This window comes from Ascaphus truei, chromosome 2 (genome assembly GCF_040206685.1).
Source record: "Ascaphus truei isolate aAscTru1 chromosome 2, aAscTru1.hap1, whole genome shotgun sequence".
In the NCBI taxonomy this organism is placed as follows: Eukaryota; Metazoa; Chordata; class Amphibia; order Anura; family Ascaphidae; genus Ascaphus; species Ascaphus truei.
In genome coordinates, this window is record NC_134484.1 from 171870352 (window position 1) to 171896002 (window position 25651).

The 25651-nt window shown below is 44.8% G+C and overlaps 1 protein-coding gene across 1 annotated transcript in view; it reads right to left on the reverse strand.

Annotated features, from left to right (window-relative positions):
- Nucleotides 1–22941: 22941 nt before the first annotated feature.
- The window catches only part of PARD6G (par-6 family cell polarity regulator gamma), a 99933-nt gene continuing 97223 nt past the window's right edge, over nucleotides 22942–25651 (reverse strand). Inside the window, exon 3 of the mRNA XM_075585564.1 lies at nucleotides 22942–25502. Coding sequence (XP_075441679.1) covers nucleotides 24643–25502 — 860 coding nt within the window. The 3' untranslated portion in view covers nucleotides 22942–24642. The remainder of the gene's footprint in view (nucleotides 25503–25651) is intronic.

Below are 25651 nucleotides of genomic sequence, written 5' to 3' on the forward strand. Positions count from 1 at the left end.
TCGCGGCAAAACAAATGCATTGTCGCTGTCATGTGCGCTTATAGTGCAAGCGACGGAGCGACAGTGCTACCAGAAATCTGGTAGTCACTGTTATTTGTTTTTTTTCGGCGACGGTCTCCCCTTGCGGCCAATCAGGAGCTTCTCCGTCCCTCTGCCCTCCCCTTTTATGACGTTGCCCAAAACCTAAACACAACTTTTGCAAACGGCGACGGGGGACGTCATCGGTCGCCGGCACTATAAGCGTGGCTTTAGGGCTATTGTAATCCAAGGGCTATTGTAATCCAATGAGCAAGCCTACAACTGGGAATGCCACTACATTGAGGCACTCTTACATAATAATCCAATAGCCTATGCAAGTAGGATTCCCCTACTTAAATATGAGACCAGGCAAACATGCACGGAAATGTAACTGCAAAGAGAACGGAATAAAGGCATAACCAAGATATTACAAAAAGACAGCTACATGTGTATTGATGAGGCCATTTTTTCGACCCTTCGTTAATTGAAACGTACGTTGGCCTCTTCCAATAAATAACTTCTTTTTGCATCATCATCCTTGGGCTGTGCCTTTTATTATGTTCTCTTTGCACTTGAATTTCTCGCATGTTTGCTATTAAACTGCAGTGTTCGTGTAGGTTGTATGGTGCGCATGCACTATCAGTTACTAGTCTTCATGAAGCTGTTTAAATTTACATTCTTCATGAAATTGTCACACATCTTATATGGGGAGGTGTCCTAACAGAATTTTAGAAAGTGAGGGCATTGAAACTAGCTTTATTTTTTTTGTGTCTTTTATTTTTTGTTTGTTTACAAACAGATAACATGTTACAATTTTGATAAGAATATTTTTATTCCACGTTTGAAATTTCTGAATATGCAATGTTTTATTTGAAATGAAAGAATTCAATAAAAATTTGAAGTTGGGAAAAAAAAAAAACTGTAGCTTTATTGGCAACCTTACAGAGAGACTTCAATTTTTACAGAGCACAAAGCTTCTACATAGAGAAAAATGTACAGATTTTTTTTTATATAACCAATGGTTGCAATAACAATTTTGCTGTGTATTGGTTTGCAAATGCTATGTTAGTACAGTAGGAATTGTATTAAAATAAGTGAGTACTATTGTAAATTATAAAAGTTTTTATTTGTACTAGGAAAATAGTAAGAAACTTTAGAAAGCACCCCTTACTTTGTTTCAAATCAACTTTATTGGCATGATGAAAGAACATTTCAGTATTGCCATAGCGTGAATAATAGGGGTTGGGGTACAATGATTACACAGTACATGAATAATAGGGGGAAGGGTATAATGGTTACACAGTCCATGAATTATAGGGTATAATGATTGCATGGTACATGGGTAACAGTTACACACAGGGATGTGGGGTTTAGTGGGTGTCTCTCAGCATGTAATAGGTGCTGATATAGTGTGCAGCCAGTTCTGCTGTGGTTTCATCTTCTCCCTGGATGATCGCTATTTTTTGGTTCTCTTCAATATTATTAAAGTTCTGGATAAGAGCTGTGAGTTTCTCCAGGTGGGCACTCCTAACGTCAGAGTATTGTGTGTAACACAGCAGGAAGTGTGTTTCATCTTCTACCTCTTCTAGACATCGCTGGCACAGTCCCATCTCATGGGACTTCCAGTTCTGTCTGTCTGCCTGTTTCTATTTCCAGGCTGTGGGCACTCATTCTGTACTGACCCAAGGTCTGTCTCTACTTTGGGTTTTTGTCATTGGAGACCAGGTTCTACAACACCTTTTCATAACGGATCATTTGATTGAGCAAAACAAGGTGGTAAAATAAATGGTAATTTATTTCTTATAAAAGACAGACACACAAAGTTACACAATTCAAGATCAACACACTTACTGGAAATGGAGCTAACGAATAAATCAGTTTCCGGAACAAAATTCCTTAAGATCACCTTTTTAGAGCACTTTCCAATGACCGGTAGATACTCACAAAAGTCCTGGAACTGTTTTCTGCATGCAATGAACGAATTAGGAGAAAAGTGCGCAACTATTGTTAACGGTGATGTAGTGAAAATAAAAATAAATACGTGACCTTAATAATAATTAGCGTCTGCAGCTGCGTTGGAAGGGAGGGCTCAGGAACCCCCTAGAGCTACCAGAAAAAAACAAAAAACAGCGCACGACACTCATAGTGCATTAAAAATTATATTGACATAAAAAATGATAAAGGTGAGTATTAAGCGTACATCAAGATAATAATAATCAGGCAATTTTGGGATAATGTTACCCAACACCACGTGGAAGCCGGATCAGATGTCCTCTCATACGAATGGAGGCTGGTTCCTCTCACACCGGTTCCTGTGCAGGTAAGTGGGAAGTCTTTGAAAGTCCTTACTCCCAAGAGTCAATAAACACGTTTACAGCTCTGTCCTCGATCGCTGCTTTAGACGGAGCTCCACACCAGCAGAAAACCTCTCTCACTCCCCTCCGTTAGAACACTTCCGGATTGGTGACGTCACCGCGGGGTTTCTCGCCGATACTGGCGCCGGTTAACACTGGGTATGCTCGTTGTAATATGGCAGTAAAGTTAGTAGTAATACTGCTCTAGGCTCTTCCAACGCGTTTTGAAACCCGTAGGTTTCTTCATCAGGGAATAAATGTATAAGTGGAATTATTAGGGTTTTAAATACCCCACGCCATGACCCCATTGGTCCACTCAGTTGATTAAATAATACGTGCAGTCTGGGTATTTTTGACTCCTCCCCGCCATCCTCTCATTGGAGGAAAAATCAACTGAGTGGACCAATGGGGTCATGGCGTGGGGTATTTAAAACCCTAATAATTCCACTTATACATTTATTCCCTGATGAAGAAACCTACGGGTTTCAAAACGCGTTGGAAGAGCCTAGAGCAGTATTACTACTAACTTTACTGCCATATTACAACGAGCATACCCAGTGTTAACCGGCGCCAGTATCGGCGAGAAACCCCGCGGTGACGTCACCAATCCGGAAGTGTTCTAACGGAGGGGAGTGAGAGAGGTTTTCTGCTGGTGTGGAGCTCCGTCTAAAGCAGAGATCGAGGACAGAGCTGTAAACGTGTTTATTGACTCTTGGGAGTAAGGACTTTCAAAGACTTCCCACTTACCTGCACAGGAACCGGTGTGAGAGGAACCAGCCTCCATTCGTATGAGAGGACATCTGATCCGGCTTCCACGTGGTGTTGGGTAACATTATCCCAAAATTGCCTGATTATTATTATCTTGATGTACGCTTAATACTCACCTTTATCATTTTTTATGTCAATATAATTTTTAATGCACTATGAGTGTCGTGCGCTGTGTTTTTTGTGTTTTTTTTCTGCATGCAATGCCTGTTGCGACTGCTACATTGTAAAAAGCTGGACTTAGAAAAGTTTCTATGTTTAAAATCCTTGAAGCCGGCTGGCGTCTATTCAGTTCTGACCATCTTTGAATTTGCCTCTGTTGGTCTGCGCTTGGAATCTGCGCTCCTCTTTGGCTGCAAGCTCTCTTAAGCCTTCAGGTTTTCATTCACTAACCTGACCAGCTTATCAGAGCGTGGGAATTCACTGATTTGCCGGTATTGTAAAGCAGGACAGACACCTTTTCTCAGGTAGCAAGGGGGCATGGGTTAATCTGACCCCTCTGCCTCTTTGCATACTGAGCCCACCCTCTGCTCAGGCTCCACAGAGTGTATTTTGGCAGATGGTTGCTGGATCGCCTTGTGTTAGCCAAGACGTGGGTACTCAAGGATAAATGCAGTGCCCCTCCTGTTCTAACACCGTGGCATCCCTGAGCCTTTCAAGTACGGACTCTGGACAGACATAGAGGCACCAAGGGTGTTCGCCGGCTGGGTTTTCAGGAATCCATGACTTAGCCCTCGGTTCATATACAGGTTATCAATATCTATACACATTAAACTATACCCGTCTAATAAAAAATATGGTGTCCTATTTCTGTGTGCTAAAAGTTATGGGTTCCTATTCTGATGTCATGAATGGTGTGAGTGTATATATTCCCTACAATCATGAGCATCATTTCTGGCACACATGAGAAAATAACTTTAAAAACTTTTAGACACTTTAAAAACCTGTTCAGCTTTATAACCTAGCTGGAGCAGCCCCTGAACCCCTACACTAGGTTCAGGGTACCTGGGTATGTATCTGAGTATCTCTGCTATATTGGGGAACCCCTGCTACACTAGGGATTCCGATAATAGCTGCAGATATAGTTTAACCCCTTCATACCAATTTACCTTGTCTGGATCAGCGGTGCGCAAACTGGGGGGCGCAGGCTGCGTGCGGGGAAACCTGGGGGCGGGCAGAGCTGTGCACGAGCGGCCAAGCTCCGTGCTGCTGCTTCTCTGTGACTTGCTGCGGGGGCGGGGCTTCTCTGTGCTGTCTGCTTCTTTCTCTGTGCTGCGGGGGCGGGGCTTCTCTGTGCTGTCTGCTTCTTTCTCTGTGCTGCGGGGGCGGGGCTTCTCTGTGCTGCTGCTTCTTTCTCTGTGCTGCGGGGGCGGGGCTTCTCTCTGCTGCTGCTTCTTTCTCTGTGCTGCGGGGGCGGGGCTTCTCTCTGCTGCTGCTTCTTTCTCTGTGCTGCGGGGGCGGGGCTTCTCTGTGCTGCTGCTTCTTTCTCTGTGCTGCGGGGGCGGGGCTTCTCTGTGCTGCTGCTTCTTTCTCTGTGCTGCGGGGGCGGGGCTTCTCTCTGCTGCTGCTTCTTTCTCTGTGCTGCGGGGGCGGGGCTTCTCTCTGCTGTCTGCTTCTTTCTCTGTGCTGCGGGGGCGGGGCTTCTCTCTGCTGCTGCTTCTTTCTCTGTGCTGCGGGGGCGGGGCTTCTCTGTGCTGCTGCTTCTTTCTCTGTGCTGCGGGGGCGGGGCTTCTCTGTGCTGCTGCTTCTTTCTCTGTGCTGCGGGGGCGGGGCTTCTCTCTGCTGCTGCTTCTTTCTCTGTGCTGCGGGGGCGGGGCTTCTCTGTGCTGCTGCTTCTTTCTCTGTGCTGCGGGGGCGGGGCTTCTCTGTGCTGCTGCTTCTTTCTCTGTGCTGCGGGGGCGGGGCTTCTCTCTGCTGCTGCTTCTTTCTCTGTGCTGCGGGGGCGGGGCTTCTCTCTGCTGCTGCTTCTTTCTCTGTGCTGCGGGGGCGGGGCTTCTCTCTGCTGCTGCTTCTTTCTCTGTGCTGCGGGGGCGGGGCTTCTCTCTGCTGCTGCTTCTTTCTCTGTGCTGCGGGGGCGGGGCTTCTCTGTGCTGCTGCTTCTTTCTCTGTGCTGCGGGGGCGGGGCTTCTCTGTGCTGCTGCTTCTTTCTCTGTGCTGCGGGGGCGGGGCTTCTCTCTGCTGCTGCTTCTTTCTCTGTGTTGCGGGGGCGGGGCTTCTCTGTGCTGCTGCTTCTTTCTCTGTGCTGCGGGGGCGGGGCTTCTCTGTGCTGCTGCTTCTTTCTCTGTGCTGCGGGGGCGGGGCTTCTCTCTGCTGCTGCTTCTTTCTCTGTGCTGCGGGGGCGGGGCTTCTCTGTGCTGCTGCTTCTTTCTCTGTGCTGCGGGGGCGGGGCTTCTCTCTGCTGCTGCTTCTTTCTCTGTGCTGCGGGGGCGGGGCTTCTCTCTGCTGCTGCTTCTTTCTCTGTGCTGCGGGGGCGGGGCTTCTCTCTGCTGCTGCTTCTTTCTCTGTGCTGCGGGGGCGGGGCTTCTCTGTGCTGCTGCTTCTTTCTCTGTGCTGCGGGGGCGGGGCTTCTCTCTGCTGCTGCTTCTTTCTCTGTGGCTTGCTGCGGGGGCGGGGCTTCTCTCTGCTGCTGCTTCTTTCTCTGTGGCTTGCTGCGGGGGCGGGGCTTCTCTCTGCTGCTGCTTCTTTCTCTGTGCTGCGGGGGCGGGGCTTCTCTCTGCACACAGACATCCCCTCCTCCTCCTGTCTGTTTCCCCACCGGAGCATGCTTCGTACTCCCCAGGTGAAAGTTTATGACTTATGAGTGTGTGTTGTGTCTGTGTTTGTGATTGAGTGTGTGTATGTGTGTGTTGTGATTGAGTTTGTGTGTGTGTAGTCTGTGTTGGTTGTGATTGTGTGTGTGTGTGTGTGTGTGTGTCTGTGTTGGTTGTGAGTGTGTGCTGAGAGTGATTGTGTGTGTGGTGATTGAGTGTGTGTGGTGTGTTGGTTGTGATTGAGTGTGTGTTGTCTGTGTGTGTGTGTGTTTTGTGATTGAGTATGTGTGCTGTGTCGTGATTGTGTGTGTGTGTGTGTGTGTGTGGGGTGTTATGATTGAATGCAGCGGTGCGCAAACTGGGTGGAGCGCAAGATTATTTAGGGTGGGGCGCAGGTGGCGTGCGGCAAAACCTGGTGTGCGCGGGCCGGCAGGCGCTGTGCGTGGGAGGGCGAAGAAGCTGTGCGTGGGCAGGCGAAGAAGCTGTGCGTGGGAGGGCGAAGAAGCTGTGCGTGGGAGGGCGAAGAAGCTGTGCGTGGGAGGGCGAAGAAGCTGTGCGTGGGAGGGCGAAGAAGCTGTGCGTGGGAGGGCAAAGAAGCTGTGCGTGGGAGGGCGAAGAAGCTGTGCGTGGGAGGGCGAAGAAGCTGTGTGTGGGAGGGCGAAGAAGCTGTGCGTGGGAGGGCGAAGAAGCTGTGCGTGGGAGGGCAAAGAAGCTGTGCGTGGGAGGGCGAAGAAGCTGTGTGTGGGAGGGCGAAGAAGCTGTGTGTGGGAGGGCGAAGAAGCTGTGCGTGGGAGGGCGAAGAAGCTGTGCGTGGGAGGGCGAAGAAGCTGTGCGTGGGAGGGCGAAGAAGCTGTGCGTGGGCAGGCGAAGAAGCTGTGCGTGGGAGGGCGAAGAAGCTGTGCGTGGGAGGGCGAAGAAGCTGTGCGTGGGAGGGCAAAGAAGCTGTGCGTGGGAGGGCGAAGAAGCTGTGCGTGGGAGGGCGAAGAAGCTGTGTGTGGGAGGGCGAAGAAGCTGTGTGTGGGAGGGCGAAGAAGCTGTGTGTGGGAGGGCGAAGAAGCTGTGTGTGGGAGGGCGAAGAAGCTGTGCGTGGGAGGGCGAAGAAGCTGTGTGTGGGAGGGCGAAGAAGCTGTGCGTGGGAGGGCGAAGAAGCTGTGCGTGGGAGGGCGAAGAAGCTGTGCGTGGGAGGGCGAAGAAGCTGTGCGTGGGAGGGCGAAGAAGCTGTGCGTGGGAGGGCGAAGAAGCTGTGCGTGGGAGGGCGAAGAAGCTGTGCGTGGGAGGGCGAAGAAGCTGTGCGTGGGAGGGCGAAGAAGCTGTGCGTGGGAGGGCGAAGAAGCTGTGCGTGGGAGGGCGAAGAAGCTGTGCGTGGGAGGGCGAAGAAGCTGTGCGTGGGCAGGCGAAGAAGCTGTGCGTGGGAGGGCGAAGACGCTGTGCGTGGGAGGGCGAAGAAGCTGTGCGTGGGAGGGCGAAGAAGCTGTGCGTGGGAGGGCGAAGAAGCTGTGCGTGGGAGGGCGAAGAAGCTGTGCGTGGGAGGGCGAAGAAGCTGTGTGTGGGAGGGCGAAGAAGCTGTGCGTGGGAGGGCGAAGAAGCTGTGCGTGGGAGGGCGAAGAAGCTGTGCGTGGGAGGGCGAAGAAGCTGTGCGTGGGAGGGCGAAGAAGCTGTGCGTGGGAGGGCGAAGAAGCTGTGCGTGGGAGGGCGAAGAAGCTGTGCGTGGGAGGGCGAAGAAGCTGTGCGTGGGCAGGCGAAGAAGCTGTGCGTGGAAGGGCGAAGAAGATGTGCGCGGGCAGGCGAAGAAGCTGTGCGTGGGCAGGTGAAGGAGCTGTGCGCGGACGGGCAGGCAAAGAAGCTGTGCGTGGGAGGGCAGGTGAGGAAGCTGTGTGCGGGAGGGCAGGTGAAGAAGCTGTGTGCGGGAGGGCAGGTGAAGAAGCTGTGTGCGGGAGGGCAGGTGAAGAAGCTGTGTGCGGGAGGGCAGGTGAAGAAGCTGTGTGCGGGAGGGCAGGTGAAGAAGCTGTGCGTGGGTGGCCGTACAGGATAGTGCAGGTGGCGGCCACGTGATGGTGTGTGCACGCGCGGGGGCTTCGGAGGTACGGGGGAGGAGCACGCCATAGCGCTGTGGTGTCTGCCCTGCAATAGCGCTGTGTTCCTGCTCTCCGCTGGGAACCTGCTTCGCTGCGATTCTCTGCAAGTGAAAGGGTCGGCTGCCACTATATCAATCACACTATAAATGTACAGAAATATTTTTTTTTTTAAAGTGAAAACACAGCATTGAAAACGGAAAAAAATAAATAAATGCATAATACTGTAGGTAGGAGTTTGGATGACACTGGGGACAGCAAGCCAAAGAGCAGAGATAATAAAATTGCAAATGGGAGAAGGAAAAAAGGGAGCGTAAAGTGAAAATAAAGGGGAGGGGGAGGAGGGGGAGAGGGAAGGGAGGTAGCAAAGAGGTGGATGAATGCCTCCCCCCCCCCCCCCCCAAGTATTGCCTTTGTGCACGTACGCTCTCCCAAGCTTGGCGCTTGGGGAGACAAACAAAATTGACTGAAGCGCGCTCAGCAGCAGTCAATGCACACACACTGCCACACACAAACAAACACAAAAATAGCCCCGATCCACACTTACAAAATGCTGCAGGACACCCTGTGCTCATGCTTGGAGAGTTGGTGATGTCACCGCTCTCAGCGGCAGCGTGGACGCAGCCTAATTTTGCAAGCGCGAGCTGTTGAAATATGTAAGTATTTAGACATATTTGTATGTACATTGTATACCGTTTAATAAAGGTTTTTTTTCATGTGATTTTGATTACATCAGGCAAGGCAGGGAGGGCCCGAGAAATTTCATGGATGAAAAGGGGGGCTCGACGTAAAAAGTTTGCTCACCCCTGGTCTGGATGATGCTGCAGCAGGGATCCTGGCGGTGAGTCGCAAGAACGCTTTCAGAGTCAGAGTTTGGCGGAGTAATGTGCTTGGCTGTATCCGAGAATCTCACTCAATCCCCGGATACAACTTTTGGGGTATCTCATAACTCTGGAATCCAGATACATAGCCACATTCTGTAAAGACTTGCTCCGACAAACCCACCCTGAAACTTACAGCCTAGAAATCTCCCAATCCCAGCATCCCAGTAAAGGCAAAAATCACATAATTCTTTATTGTCGCAAAATTTGTACAGTATACGGTTGCAGTAATACATTTTCGACACCTGGGTCCCAGAGCTGACACACTAAGACCCTAACACACGGGTCAGGGTCAACCAAGTGGGCTTGACCTTTATTAGAAAGCCTGGTTAACCCCTTCACCGTCACAGTCTTTTTACTTTCAGTAGGTAGGGTGCCAGAGTGTATTCTCTCTGTAGGCTGTGGTAGGTCTCCAGCTTCTTTGAGCGCTGGATATAATTTCCCCACATAGTCACATATTGCTTCTTCATTTCGCTGGCGATTGAATTAATTAGATTTTTTGGCAGTGTTATGGATTACAGGTATCTTATGGCATATAACGCATAATGAATACAGGTCACAGGTACATATATACATAGTATCATTATAAGGCCTAGTATAGATTAGAGTATACTGTTAATATCCTGGCTTTTCTTGTCTTAGAAATAATAGCTTGTTTTTTTCCTGAGAAGTGGCAGGATATTGGGACAGGTTACATAGGCATAAAAGGGGAACTAACTCACGTAAACAGGCCGTGGTCTAACGGTAAATTATGAAATATATCATACGTCAGTAACTGTAATTCCTAATGATAAACAACATACGTCACTAATCACAGAGTATGGACACATGCCACACGTACGCAGCAAACTATGAGATGCTATATAGGTTTGCAGGACTCCATGTTAATTCAGAACCGAACTGAGGTGTGAAGTCACACAGATGAGACTTGAGCTGGGACTGGCTGACCTATCATAATATCTTTTGGTTTGCGAGTATGACAATGCATATATAGCTATATAATCTCTGCATAGTTAGGAATGGATTGGTAACATACTGTAACTGCTAGCCGTTAGCTTACAAGAAGCTTGTTGTGATATTTCTGATATTTCTGAATATTGTTGTGATACAATAAATGACAAACCTTATCTTATACAAACTCTGAGTGACCTTTCTTTATAATAATCTCACAATACTCTTCATAATATTTGAGAGTGTGGCCGAGACTCTACAAGTACGACATTGTGGTCAGTGCTCTCTGCTTAGTGCAGGATATAACTCACCATGAGGCATTACTTGGGAGAGGAAGGTAGGTAGAAACCCAGATTATGGCGCCCAACGTGGTTAATTACTCATGAGTTGTATAAATAAGTCAGAAATTTTATGTTACCCATTTAATCTTGAAAGTACACGTGTATGCTATTTCCTCTTTATAATAGAGAAGGTACAATTTTCGTTATATATATATATATATATATATATATATATATATATATATATATATATATATATATATATATATATAGTATATCATGGCTGTTATAGATTTTGCACGAGTTGCAGATCTGAATGTTTTAATGAGGAGTCAGTATCAGAGAGTTGTTGATCTGTGGGGTTTTGTTCTTGGAGTGAGAGGACAAGTTGTTTGATTGCACATGGTTTAGTGAGGAGGTCCTATTTTTTTTATTGCTCTGTAGCAGTAAGACTGTGGATGGCTGTTGTTTAGATGGGCCCAGAATATCAGTGCTCTCTTCTGTACAGTGAGCAGTAGAGAAAAGTGGCCCAGCTAAGCCCAGCAAGCATTGTTTGATGTACTCGTGTGTACTTGGAGAAGGTGTTTGGAGAATTCTAGGTGCAGTATTTCGGTTGGGCTGGTATATTTTCATCTATATTCTTATTGGTGGTTTGGGGCGGTTTCCTTATTGTATAGAATGCTCTGCTGGCCTTCTCATTCAGTGTATTTATGGCCAGGTTGAATTTCCCTGATGAGCTGATTGTTAGACCAAGGCATGTGTAGCTCGCTGTCTGTTCCAGTGCATAGACATTCAGTGTGAATTGCGATATGGTTGGATATTTTTTAGATTTTTTCTGGAATACCATTATTCTGTTTTTTTTTCTAGGTTCACAGAGTGCCCAAGTCTGGCTGAATTTTTCTAATATTGCCAGTTTCTGTTGCAGGCCCTGTTCTGTTGGAGACAGCAGGAGCAGATCATCTGGGTATAGTAGAGACTTAATCTCTGTTCCAGCCAAATTGAGCCCAGGTGCTGAGGAGGATTTTAGGGCTGCTGCAAGCTCATTGATGTATATGTTAAAAAGTGGGGACTCCGGCTGCAGCCCTGCCTAACTCCACGGCCTTGATGGAAGAAGTCTGTCCTTGTTATTAACTTTCATACAGCATTTGTTTTCAGAGTACATACTTTTGATGGTGTCGTATGTTCTTTCCCCTATTCCACTTTCTAGTATTTTCAGCCATAGACTTGATGCCAGATGGAGTCGAAGGCCTTTTTAAAGTCCACAAAGTATGCAAACATTTTGCCCTTGTTGGTGTTGTGGACGTGCTTATTGATCAGGCTGTGCAGAGTGTAGATGTGGTGCGTGGTTTGGCAGTTTTTGTTAGTTTTCTTTTTTCTTTTATTTCCTGGATTGTGATTGGTATGTCCAGGGGGTTTTGGTTATCTTTTATAATGTTCTCCAGTGATGTTTGTTTGGTGAGGATTGTTATTTTACTTATACCGAGGGGTCCGTAAGAGATCTACTGCCGTCTGAGTTCTGGAGAACCTCTGGTTCCTGAGTTAGTAGTTGCTCCAATGAGAGAGAATACTTACCCAGTGGACACAATGTGGCTGCCTGGGTCAGCTTTGCTCCGGCAACCAATACAAAGCTGCAATGTCATCGGGAGGGAATGGTTCCATGTTAGCCTGTTCTGTCTACACGGGCACAAACTACAAATATCTCGGAGACCGGAGGACAGCGGATCAGCTCTGGGGGATTCCCAGTTCAGGTTTATATTTATGAATATAGAATGGGGTCTTCTGCTTTACGTGAAAGTCTAAATTGCAGAGGCTTGCACAACGTTGGGGGGGGGGGGGGGGCGGAATGAACTTAACCAATTTATTTGGCTTTGGTAACATGATTTAACCACCCATCAGCACCTATTCATGTCCTGCAAAAATGTGTCCTTAAAGTATTTCTTATACTTTAACGGTTTGGCTAATAACATAATTTTTTTTTTTTTTTGAAACAAAGGGAAAAAATAAAGATATTGCATTACGAACCAATATTAAAAAATAAATTAAAAAATCTTACCAAGGAAACACAAAGCTTAAAGCAGCAATCCCCTCAACAGATCTACATTTGTATGCATATCTGTACTGATCCGTAGTCCCGACATGTGGTGACCCCCTGATCCCTGTACTTTGTTTTTTTTTATTCTTGTGTGTGCTGGTTTTGACACACACACACACACACACACACACACACACACACACACACACACACACACACACACACACACACACACACACACACACACACACACACACACACACACACACACACACACACACACACACACACACACACACACACACACCGTCGTCAGCTTGCTGCTGTAGCGAGCCCTGACCTTGGTCATTTTGTGTTTACATGTTTGGGCTATGTTGAATGACATGAGGTGGAGTACAAGGGGTATCATGTCATATAATCATACTAAGACATCAGTTTGTGACCCTACTTCTGTATGCAGTACACAACTTATTGGCAGGGTTTATGTATTTTTGTGTCATACACCTGATGATGGGGCTGTACCCTTATGATAAAATAAAAGCACTCCTAGTTCGGCTTTGACCACATCACCTGTGTTGAGTTGCTTTTTGTTGCTGAATCGGGTCTATATGCATATGCAATTTGCATGCTTGCAGGACATACAGATGCAGCAACAAGTATCTGATGACTTGCCTGGGAAAATACTGTGGGTATCTCCCAGTAACTGCTGCAACATTTCTGTGAGATTTCTGCAGCCCGACTAATGGCCCATCAGATTAACACAGTGGGGGTCCCTGATGGTCCAATTCAAAGTGAATGGGACAGCAGGGACCCCCGCGGTATTAATCCGATGGGCCATTAGTCTGGCTGCATGATCTCACAGAAATGTTGCAGCATTTACTGGGAGATACCGACAGTATTTTCCCAGGCAAGTCATTGGATACTGGTGGCTGCATCTGTACAATAGTTAGGAACAGAATGTGCGATTAAGCAGTTATAAGGTATACTGAGTGGGCCGGTTTACCTTTTCAAAGACCATTATGTGTCTTCTGCCTTTGGATTATGCTGTGATTTTCATGGCCCAGTCTCAGCAAATAAAATCGCAGTTGCAGATTCAGTAATTTTAGCATAAAACATAAGTATCTGTATCTATACATTGCTATCTATTATCAGGTAACTCCAATATTAATTCCAGTCCTGATATCTTGGCAGGGAGTCATTGTGTGTGCAAAATGCCATGTACAGTGCTACATACATTCTTAGTGCTATAGTGCGTCCACGGCTGTGTAAAGGGAACATGATAAAACAAGTCTAGCAATAAAATGTAATATCTGCTGAAGATTACACTCCTGTTACCAGGTGTGGGCAGGTTTTCGGTTAAGGGCCGCACATAGAAAGCGGGACATTTCATAGCCAGGCGAAGTTTTCCAATCGTGTGTGTCTGTTTTTTCCAGGAAGCAAAAATTATTTTATACAATTTTGAAGTTCCAGATTTTCTTCTGTAATATAAGTAATGTCAGGAAACCGTGTATACACACACATCACACAGGTTTACAAACCCGTGCAAAAATGAAATAAGCAGGGTTTAAACTTCATATTCATATGGTACTGAGAACACCAAGTGGCAAGTGTTTCTTTTTACTTTCCAAAATCCCCCCCCCCCCCCCCCTTTGTTTTGTTTTTCTACACAGGAGTCTCAGCCTAGTGCATTCATGGCACAAAAGATACATTGTTTAACTTTTTGTTCATTATTGCACAACAACTACAGCAGTATGAAGTGCATTGTGGGAAACAAGATAATAAAAAATGCACAAATGCGCACCAGGGATTAGTGGAAGGTAATTTATTAAAAATACACAAAAACTGAGGGGATCCAACCCCACCTCAGAACAGCTGTGCAGCTGGACGGCTAAGTACTACCCAGGAGAACACCTGATGGTGACTAAACCCTAAGCTGCACAGTATACAGATACAGTAAAATTTATATAAAAAACATGAAAGAAAAAAACAAACATGAAAACAACCTATCAACAGATTTGTATAGAAACCGCCATAAGGTTGGGCACTGGCAAGGGGAAACGGACACTCACACTGAGACAGTCAGCAGACTCGCGGTGGCTGCACAGGATCCAGATCTCGGCACCGCGGAGATGGATAAAACCGCTGCTGTCTCCTGCAGGCTCCGTCTCAGCTTACCAGCATACACGCGCAGGATGACCTGTCGTGACCTCTACGCGTTTCGTACCAAGTACTTCGTCAGGAGGTCGAGTATAAATTAATCATTGCACTCACTTTTTTATTTAATCATTTGTTCTTTTTTCTTTTATTCATATACAGGTTTCAGCATGATTTGTTTACATAGTATATCATTTATGTTGTTAGAGGTCTTATTCCTGTATTTTTTCATAGGGGTGAGTGCAATGATTAGTTTATACTTGCACACATCCCCCACATGAGTTGCCATACACCCTGTTGCCTAGTAATCTTATTTCAAGGTGTTTCAATCAGCGTAGCAATTAGGCAAAGTAACGGTGTTTCTCTGAGGGGGCTGGTTTCTTCAATCAGTTGCCGCCTATATATACGCGCGGATGACGCTGTACGTGACCTCCTGACGAAGTACTTGGTACGAAACGCGTAGAGGTCACGACAGGTCATCCTGCGCGTGTATGCTGGTAAGCTGAGACGGAGCCTGCAGGAGACAGCAGCGGTTTTATCCATCTCCGCGGTGCCGAGATCCGGATCCTGTGCAGACACCGCGAGTCTGCTGACTGTCTCAGTGTGAGTGTCCGTTTCCCCTTGCCAGTGCCCAACCCTATGGCGGTTTCTATACAAATCTGTTGATAGGTTGTTTTCATGTTTGTTTTTTTCTTTCATGTTTTTTATATAAATTTTACTGCATTTGTATACTGTGCAGCTTAGGGTTTAGTCACCATCAGGTGTTCTCCTTGGTAGTACTTAGCCGTCCAGCTGCACAGCTGTTCTGAGGTGGGGTTGGATCCCCTCAGTTTTTGTGTATTTTTAATAAATTACCTTCCACTAATCCCTGGTGCGCATTTGTGCATTTTTTATTATCTTGTATTTCAGGGTGCCTTCCCCCCTTTCTAAGGGGGGTTCACCTAGATTTGAGAGTTCCTGGGGAGACGCTTTATGTACATGCTGCAAAGGGATTATCCACACCATCACACAGCACGAGCGCTGAATATCCTGTTTTTTCTACCTGCATTGTGGGAAACACTGTTCAGACACACCAAGAACATTTCTTGTTTCCCAACGGGCTTTAAAAAGTCTTAAACCACGGTCCAACTAACAAATGTGAATGTTTGGAACTTGAAATTCACAAATTTAGATTCGTTGACTGTACTGATCAATCTAGAGTTTGTTTTTTAACGTCATCTTTGCTCCTATTCATTTAAATGCTAGAATAAAATTAAAACCCATTTATTGCTGCTGGCACATAGTAAACATAGGGCAGAGCAATAAGAGAGCTACTACGCAGCACACACATGCATGCATATCCTTTTCAAATGAACCTGTATCGCTGATCCCATTGTCAGAAACACGTTTTAAGTCATTTATATTTTGCTATTATTTCCACTGTCACCATTTATTTGATTTATTGCTATTGTCTACATCTGTAATAACACAGCAGACCGAAGATAAAAGGGAGCTTTTTAGTTAAGTGCCTCAAACAGTCCTCCCTCTCAGATCTGCATCTTTTCAAGTTCAGGAAATGATTACATACAACAGGTTTGCACCAGTGCTAGTGTTATTTAAAAGCAATTCCCTTTAATATGTGCATCAATACAATCCACTCGATAAGTAATTCGCTTGCCGATCGATCCGTTCTTCTGTGATTGATCGGCGAAGATTTGGCTCGGGGGTTCACTAAATGGCTGTCAGTGCAGCAGAGGAGAGCCGAAAATGCAAAGTTCTGTGGGGAAGATCATGTGACTAGGCAGTCACTAGATACAATTGAGCTTGTGCACTGCTAGAGAGAGGGCAGGGCTCAGAGAGGGGTGTGGCAGAGCCTTTTTCACAAGAGGATGGGGGTGTGACTTTGTGAATGGTTGTTCTAAAAACAAAAAAATTATAATACATTAAAAACGTAATTCAGAGTTGTATTAAAAAAAACAAACAAGTTTTTTCTCATTGTACAGAACTGATTTATTTAAAAAAAAACACGTAGGATATTGCTTGGTCTGCAGCTTTAAGAAAGATTTGAAGGGGAGACAGGTGAGCGGCAGGAAGACGACTTGGGTTAAAGTAGTTGATATGGGAGAGAATGAGAACCTCTGTTACAGTTTTAACAGTATAGTGACAGAGGAAATGGTGTATAATTGCAATGTTATGGAGGAAAAAACTACAGGTTTTAGCTACATTGTGAATGCGAGAGGAAAATGTAAGGGAGGAGTCAAATGTGAACCCCAGGCAACGTGCTTTTGATACTGGGTGTAGGATAGTACTGCCAACAGTAATGAAGAAGGGGGCAGTAGAGACAGGCTTGGGAGGAAGTATGAGGAGCGCCGTCTTTGACATATTGCCTTTAAGTCGGCGGAGGGCCATCCAGGATGATATAGCGTAGCCACATTCTGAGACTTTGGTCTCTACAGCAGGTGTAAGGTCAGGGGTTGACAAGTCAATGTGTCATCAGCATAGAGGTGATATTTGATCCCTAGGGATGTGATAAGGTCACCTAAAGTGTGTGTGTAAAGAGAAGCGCTCCCAGGACAGAGCCCTGGGGTACACCCACAGAGATTTCGACAGAGGAGGTGGTGTTCGCAAACGGGACACTGAAGGTACGGTGGGAGAAGTTAGAGGAAATCCAGGATAGAGCTCTGTTATGGATACCAAGAGAACGAAGAATGTAAAGAAGAGGGTGGTCCACAGTTTCAAAGGCTTCAGAGAGGTCGAGCAATACGAGCAGCGTGTAATGACCTTTGTCTTCGTCAGCATGGAGGTTATTAGTTAGTTATTTTAGTGAGGGCTATTTTGGCGGAGTGAGCAGTGCGGAAGCCAAATTGTAGAGTATTTAGGAGGTGAGAAGATGAAGCAAGCGAGTGAATACAAGGCGTTCAAGGAGTTTATAGGCAAAAGACAGGAGGGAAACAATGATAGACAGGTAGGGTCAAGTTTGCGTTTTTGAATAAGGGTCTAACTGTGGCGTGGTTTGAAGGAAAAGGGAAAAGTACCAGAGTAGGGGGCGGGGGGGGGGGGGGGAGGGGGGAGAATTGAAAGTGTGTGTATATGTGTATATGTATTAGAGTAGGAGGTTAGAGGGAATGAGGACAAGTGGTAGAGGGAGGAGATCAGCAGCGACACATCCTCCTTTCAGACTGCGGGGCAACAACGTTGAGGTTAGGAAGAGGTGTAGAATGTAAGGAGGATACAGAGGGAATGTTTTGAGGAACGGAATTCACCTTTATCTTGAAATAGACAGCAGATAGTGATTTCACCTCAGGACTTTGCAAAGTCTACCATAAGTTTTTTATTTTCTACAGCACTAGGGCTATTTGGGGAAAGCAAGTTGATAATTTGTAGCAATATTCAGATTAGTTGTTTATTAGTTATAACAGTGTATACAGATCTTTTGAAACCTTACACACCCCTTATTCATTAGTAGAGATCTGCAAAACGGTCAAAATGCATTTAAGAAATGTTTTTTAAAAAATAATCAATTTGTGTGTGGTGCCCTATTTATTGGTCCAGCATTAAGAAAATTTGCATATGAAATTGCAATGCACATCGACTTAACACATGGCAAATCATCTGTAAACCTTGACTGAGCCATGGCTTTTATTTATTTTTTACATGGTACACGACCATTAATAGACCAAATGTCTTAAAGCAGCAGTTAAAGCAATATCATACATCAGTTCTGTACTATGAGAAAATACTTGCAGCATTAAAAAAAAAAAAAAAATGTTTTAAAGACATTTTTAACGTTTCTAATGTAGGAAGCATTTCCAAAGTGACAGCCCCTTTCCCTTCTGATAGGCTCTGGCTCTTGAGCCCCGCCCTCTCTAGCAGTGCACCAATTGTATCTAGTAACTGCCCAGTCACATAATATTGCTGGACTACATTGGTGCTGGGTCTGAGGGACACATTAGTCCTGAAACGTTACCTTTATTAGCTCTGATGCTGTGAATACTTTATTGAAGTTTTTTCAAACTCAAAACAGGTCTTCTGTGTGCTCCTTCTTTTCCTCTATTTTGTGCCTATTATCAAGTCCAGCTTTGGGACGCCGGGACCATTAGAAGGTATGCACCAGAAGCAAAATAATATTTATATACTCTTTACAAACAGTTTTGTGCCATTTATACTTACTATTGCTGCTGGACTACATTGCCCACAATGCTGTGCAAGAACTGAATTAAAGAACCCGGAGCAAGCGATCGATTACAGGAGAACGAATCGATCTGCAGTTTAGCTAATCACGTCGGTGTGCAGATTGTATTGATGCACATATTGAATAGGAAAAAATATATATTAATTTTAAAAAACGGCTGCTTGAACTGCAGTTTTAATGTGTATGCTTTCTAAAATCCCGGGGGGGTTCCCAGCACTGAAATTAGACAGAAGAGATTTGGATATGCCACAAAGTCTTTATATAGCAAAAGAAAACGTAGCACAAATAACACAATACCAAAAGTACATTATGAAATATACTGATACTTTAAAGGACACAGTCCCAGTGTGAACATAAAAATAACTAAGAGGAGGGAGGGAAGGGGGAAGGAAAGAAGATAAAACAGCATAAAAGGGGAAGTGAGCAATATATGAACAAGGGGGGCAATGTTTTGGCGGGTGAACCCCCTTCTGGCCTTTCCCAAAGACCAGATGGGTCTTCGGTACTTCTCTTGGTGCCCTACAATTAAAACCTCCCTCAAAAGGTATATCCAGAGAGGTGTGACCCCACATGATGTTATTTAGGCTAAATTGACCCATGTTGACTGCCAATGACTATTCAAGGATAACAGAGTTAAAGCAATTTTGAGAATCAGAGCATACAGGTTAAGAGTTAAACAATAGCTGGACAAAGATCCCACAAGGGGTTAACGTTAGGCGTAGCTCCACTGAGCTTTAGAGCAGAGTAGGAAGTCCTACTCTGAAGACTCAACACACAATATGGGAGGAACCAGCCACAGAGTCTACGTTATGGTGATGTGAATCAAAACTCAAGCAGGGTAGTGATTTCATATGTTGCCGGCCTGTCTCAGAAAAATCCTCCATGGAGATGAGTAGCCCGGCGTCAGACCGTGGAGAAACAGGACACACAGGGTCCTGGTTGCTATGAGAACAACCAGGCAGTATAGAGCCCAGAGAAAAGCCCATGGATGTGTTGTCTCAACAGCAAGTCCAGTGTAGCAGGAAAAAAAACAGAGAAAAATACCGTAATATGTAAATAAAATATCACACACTCCGATTATTGTGACTCGGTACCTATGCTCAGAGCAATATCTGTAGTTGATAATGAAAACTCGCACAGTTGGAAAAGTAAGTACAAACACCAGCGCCACTAATTACAAACCTAGTCAATGACAGGAGCAGGTTATGTCTCTCAGTATAGAACATGCAATTGCTCACATGCTAGACTATAGCGGGTAGCCGACCCCGTGAGTGGGGACACACGTCAGAGGCAAGGAGCAACGGCACAATAAACAGTCAAGACCAGTCTAAGGAAAAAGGTGAAAAGTCCTACTTTAAGTAGGGGAAGGTCTAGTTATGCTATTGCTCGTTCCTTGGCTGCCATGGTTATCACCAACCACTACCCTACACACATTACCACCCATAGTATACCATTGGTGCGATTGCTGCCTCCATGTGAGCAATTGCATGTTCTATACTGAGAGACATAACCTGCTCCTGTCATCTGTCAATGACTAGGTTTATAATTAGTGGCACCAGTGTTTGTACTTAGTTTTCCAACTGTGCGAGATGTCATTGTCAACTACAGATATTTCACTGAGCATGGGTACTAGATAGTCACAATAATCTGAATTAGTGTGATATTTTATTTACATATGTTCAGTGTTATTACTGAACTGCTGATTACGGTATTTTTTTGTGGGGTTTTTTTATGCCACAATGGACCCGCTGCTGAGACAACACTTCCATGGGCTTTTCTCTGGGCAGTAGAGCGCATCGGATCGTTCCCTTAGCAACCAGGACGCTCTGTCGCCTGTATTTCCACGGTCTGACGTCTGGCTACTCCTCATCTCCATGGAGGATTTTTTGGTGACAGGCCCCCACCCGATGACATTACTGGCTTGAGTGTTGATGCAGTCACATCGCCATAACCGAAGCGCTGTGGCTGGTGCCTCCCATATTGTGACGCTGCGTGCTGAGGGTCCAATCGGCTGCCCTAGACACCGCCTCCCTTGAATGTCACCACCCAACGTGGATGTAAAGCAGTTTTTTTTTATTTTTATTTTTTTACCAGGCGCCCTTTTTGCTCCAGAGACTCTTTGACTTGCACTGCCTGTTTGCCTGGGACTTCCTACTCAGCTCTAAAGCTCAGCGGAGCTACCGTAACATCAACCCCATAATCCGTAATCATTGGCAGTAGACGCTATTTCTTACAGTTCTGATTTAGACACTATCCATAAAAAAATAAATTCTGGGCTTCTCTATTATCCCTGACTTAGGTCCATTTATCCTAAATAACATCACGTGGGGTCACACCCCTATGGATATACTTTTGAGGGAGGTTTTTAAATTGTAGGGCACCATGGGAAGTAACAAAGACCCATTTGTTCTTTGGGAACGGGCCAGAAAGGGTTCACCTCCCCCCCCCCCACTGAAACGTTGCCCCCCTCGTTCATTTATTGCTCATTCCCCTTTTATGGTGTTTTGTCTTCTTCCCTTCCCCCTTGTCCCCTTCTCTACCTCTAGTTATTTTTATGTTCACACTGGGACTGTGTCCTTTAATGTATCAGAATATTTCATGATGTACTTTTGTTATCGTGTCATTTGTGTTGTGTTGTTCTGCTATATAAAGACTTGTTGGCATATCCAAATCTCTTCTGTCTAATATGGAGATGTGTAGAACGCAAGTGCATCAGAAAAACAAGTCCTTTGATATTTGAACATCTGCAGTTGAACAACTCCCAATAAGCTGTATAATGCAATAAAGTTACCCTAATAGGGTTTGAGGGACTAGTACTTAATGCCACAGGCACCAATAAATAATAGTACAACTAATGTCCCATATAGTGAGAATAAAAGGGGTATGGCAACCCACAAATACAACTCACTTTTGAATTCCAGGATCCAGGGAAGTATTCCACAGCAGGGATAAGTAGCATGCCGTCCACCAGTATAAGAAGCAGGAACAGGTAGAAAAAAGGCAGTGCACTGCCTAGAAAAACAGGAGGCGGCTCAAGGAAGCAAAATAAAATATTTATTTCATAAAAAAAATTAGACAAAGGTCCCCCCCTAGCCACAGCAAGTATCCACCAGGATAATCTTTTTATGAAATAAATATTTTCTTTGGCTTCCGTGAGCCTCCCCCTGTTTTTCTAGGCAGTGCACTGCCTTTTTTCTACCTGTGTCTAATTTGGAGTGCTGGGAACCCCCTTGGGATTTTGGAAAGTATTGTTTTTGATGGGCTCGAGGTCCTTCCTTGTTCTTGCACCACCTGTGACACATTACTCAAACGGTCTCATTGTTGCGTGCTACCTATTCCATATACTTTGTCTCACTGTGTATGCATCTACTGTACATCTCACATTTTTTGCCTACAAGAACTGTGCAATATCTGTTAGAGGCAATTGAAATATTTAAAGATGGAAGGTTTTAGCCTCTATTTACCAAGTAATACTTCCTGTGCTAGAAGTCGCCTTACAGCTCATTTAAGTTAGTGCCTGTTATCTTATGGCAGAAGACGGCTTAATAAATATTGGCCATTGTACTAATTATACAGTATATGAATTGGTTTATTCAGTGAAACTGCATTCTCTGTCACCACCATTGACTTCACTATTGCCGTGAGTCTCTTGGCATTGATGTTAGGTATTGCAGTGCGATAAGGGCCGCCGATGGGGGGGGAGAGTCGGAACAAGAGTCCCAGGCCTGGTGGCTGTGGGTAGCCCGGCCAGATGTCACGCCCAACTTCTTTGCCCAGCTGCCGGTTCTCTGGTTGCCACCAGCCCTCGGTTCTCGCTAGCTGTGGGCTTGCCTCTCCATCACTCTGCTTCTCTCTGACCCAGGTGCTCACCAGGCCTCCGTCAGCACGCTGTGCCCAGCTTCCGGCATGGGACCGTTATTTAGAAATAATTACTAGAAGGCATCAACACAACATTTTAAAGGGTAGAGACCATGCTTGATCAAGCAACTTTTCTGAGTAAGGATGTGGCTATTGTCCACACACTTGCAAACTGAATGCAGACCACCAAACATGAGATACTCCTGAACCGTGTAATACAAATAAGGCATCATTGAAAAATATATTAACCCCTCAGTGCCAGAGGGGCATTGCATTGCCTTACCTCCTCTGGCAGTAAAAGGTATTGAATTTAGAATATGAACCAGTGTGAAAAGACACCCTAAAAAAAAACTTGAAATTAGTGGCAGAAACAAAACCATAAAATGGTCAATGAATAGACCCTTCTGCTTAATCTCAGATCAATGTAATTATAAAAGAGGAGGTGCTGGAGCTGATGGACTTGGTGTATTTGCCCAAAATAAAACACCCATGTTACTGTAGTTGTGGCTATATGAAAAGCAGTACAAGAAGTATTCCTTATTGTAGCACTGTACGGAGCTTGGAAGACCAAGACACACAATTCCACACCTAAGAACATACATCTTAAAATCGGCCAGTCTCTCTGACAAGCAAGCCAAAGAAAATACAAAAAAAAATTCTTAAGTTATTATTCTTACTTTATTTAATGTGTTCCTTTTAAAAATAAGAATGTATAAAAACCAAAGCTGGAAATCCATATCACGTCAGGTCTTAAATTAGAAAAACAAATGGAATGTATGTTACCTTTATATTTATCACTTAACATTTTCTTGATCTTTTCCCATAGCAAAAAAAAAAAAAGAATCCACGTTTTTGTTTTTAATAAACCATGCTAGAAAAATGTAAAAAGCAAGAACACAAATGACACAGACAAACAAAAGTAGAAGTTGAAAAGAGCATAGTGTTATATTTTGGTTCCTACATGATTGATATGACAATCTTTAAAAAAAAAAAAAAATAGTGGTATTTTCTGATCCCCTTTTATTGTTAATAATTAAGTCTCCTGGTTAGCCACGTTTAAGTCGTCTTATAACAAAGCTGGCTCTTATTAAGTCCATGGTACCAGCCTGGCTTTGAATTCAAATATATATTATTTGTAGACATATCAGGAAACTAATTCATTCTGTTCAATTTGGTCTTACAGGTAATAAAAAAAATAAAAAAAAAAAAGTTGAATAATACTGAAAGAAACCAGAAAAAAATACTATAGCTTCTGCAGTTCATTACAGTTCCCAGATATATCAACAAAGTAATCCCATTTTATGTTGTCTCTGATGTGTAGATAAGGCTAAAACATTTCCTGTAAATGAAAACAAAAAAACAGATTTTGACCCGTCCATAATTCTCCCCAAAAGACATACTGTAATCATACCACAGGGGACAACCGTTAACAGCGTAGTAGGTATTTTTGATCACCAATAAATAATTTTCCATTGTTATCCCATCAGAAAAGAGTCAATAACAGTCATGATACAGCACAGCATGTAACACTTATTCTACAGTAATCAAACGTGTTAGGAGGAAGCAGGTTTCTCCATTCCCACAAATGTTTTGTCCAGAGTCTACCACTGTTGACCAGCAAGTGGTGCTGTAGAACCAAGACAACCCGACATGGGCTCTGCCTCACCTTCCGGTGTCACAAAAATATAGAAATCTTATTCGGCCAGCTATTGCTTTCAAAACGCATAGCCATAGAAAACTTATTTTTTATTTTTTTTAGATTTAGAAAATATAGATCTATAGTGTTTTTTAAAAATATGTTTTTTTTCTCTTAATTATCAGACAAATGAGCCGCAACATGTTTGTGTGATTGTAGAGAATTTACACACAGCTATATGCAAGAGAGGTACCGTAGACAAAGGGGCAGAGTGCCTTTGGGATGTGAAGCGTACCCAGCTGCTAATTCTCTTCTGAATTGAATGTTAAACGGTTGGGGTGCTTTATTTACAGAAGCTGGACTGGTTTTGTATTGCAGTGGATACAGTATGAAAAACAAGTGATGCTTTGGTAGCAAAACATGTGCAGTTTGGAAGGCTCGAGGAGATCATTTTCACAGACGCCAGCTATCACCCACAAGTTTATCCAAGGAAATAGATGTTCCAGTAACACGCAACCACAGCCTGGAACTGGAATATAAACATACATGACATTAATTTCGATATGTACCATTTTGACCACTTTATGTCTAACTCACATAGGCAACTGTTCATTTACGTAAGACTCAAGGTCTGAAAGAGTATCGTTTTTGTATTCGTCTTCATGTCTGCAAGTGTCAGACTTTATTTGGCTGCCATGTCAGGCAGTCCTGGGAAGTACCTAAAGCGTAATAACAGTACCATCCTCCTCAATGCCTCCTTTGGGAATTACTAAGCTGTTCCGTGGGTCAGCTTTTAAGCTGCTTAGTATTTTGTGGATACTGCCATTGCTCTCCCGCCCAGAATGGTTAAGCACCAGGTCTCTCTCCAGCCTGTGGCTCATACTACTGCCGTTGATTCGCGACAGGCTGCCCGAAGGGAGGCTGTGAGATTTAGGAATGTGGCGGGGCTCAAGACTACCCTCAATAACAATGTCGGCGTCATCGTCGCTCTCCATCTCGTCTGGGTGGAAGTTCTGCAGAAGGTGAGCAGACGGCAAGCTGTGGTGACTGGCCGTGCTGTCTGTAGACTGCCCTGAACTTCCAGACATCCGGCTGCTCCGGATAACATTGTTCCTTTGGTTTGCAGGCTTGACCGTGATAATTAGGTTGTGGCTGTTCGCAATCATCATATCCGTTACCTGGTCAAGAGTCTTTCCTGCTACCTCAATACCGTTCACCTCCAGAACCTCATCATTCACAGCTAGCAGACCTGTGCTCTCTGCTAAACCTCCAGGAACCATTCTAGAAATGAATATCCCCGGCACTTTCTCCAAACCATGAGGCGTCACCCTGACACTAGTGCCATCCCGAATATAGAATCCCAGTGGCTTTTCACATCCATGCCGATAAAGCCTAACTCGTCTGTGTGTCTCAGGAAGTATGTCCACGTCAATGATGGAGGAGACCGGTCTAAAGTCATGGGGCATGCTGATGTTAATGTGAGGTTTACGGTTCCTGAGGCTGTCATTGCGAAGCGTCACCAAGGCCTTCTTCTTCCTGTTTAATGTAGCCGTCCCAAAGGTGCTGTAGTCTACTTCTTCTGCAAACAGAAAAAAAACAAAACGTATTTCTTAGTAATGGTAACTGTATAACCAGTGATAATTAGATACATGTCGGTATTTGAGTATCTAAAAAGTAGTGGTTCTCAAAACTCTCCTCTAGAATCTCCAGCAACACAAATTTATGACT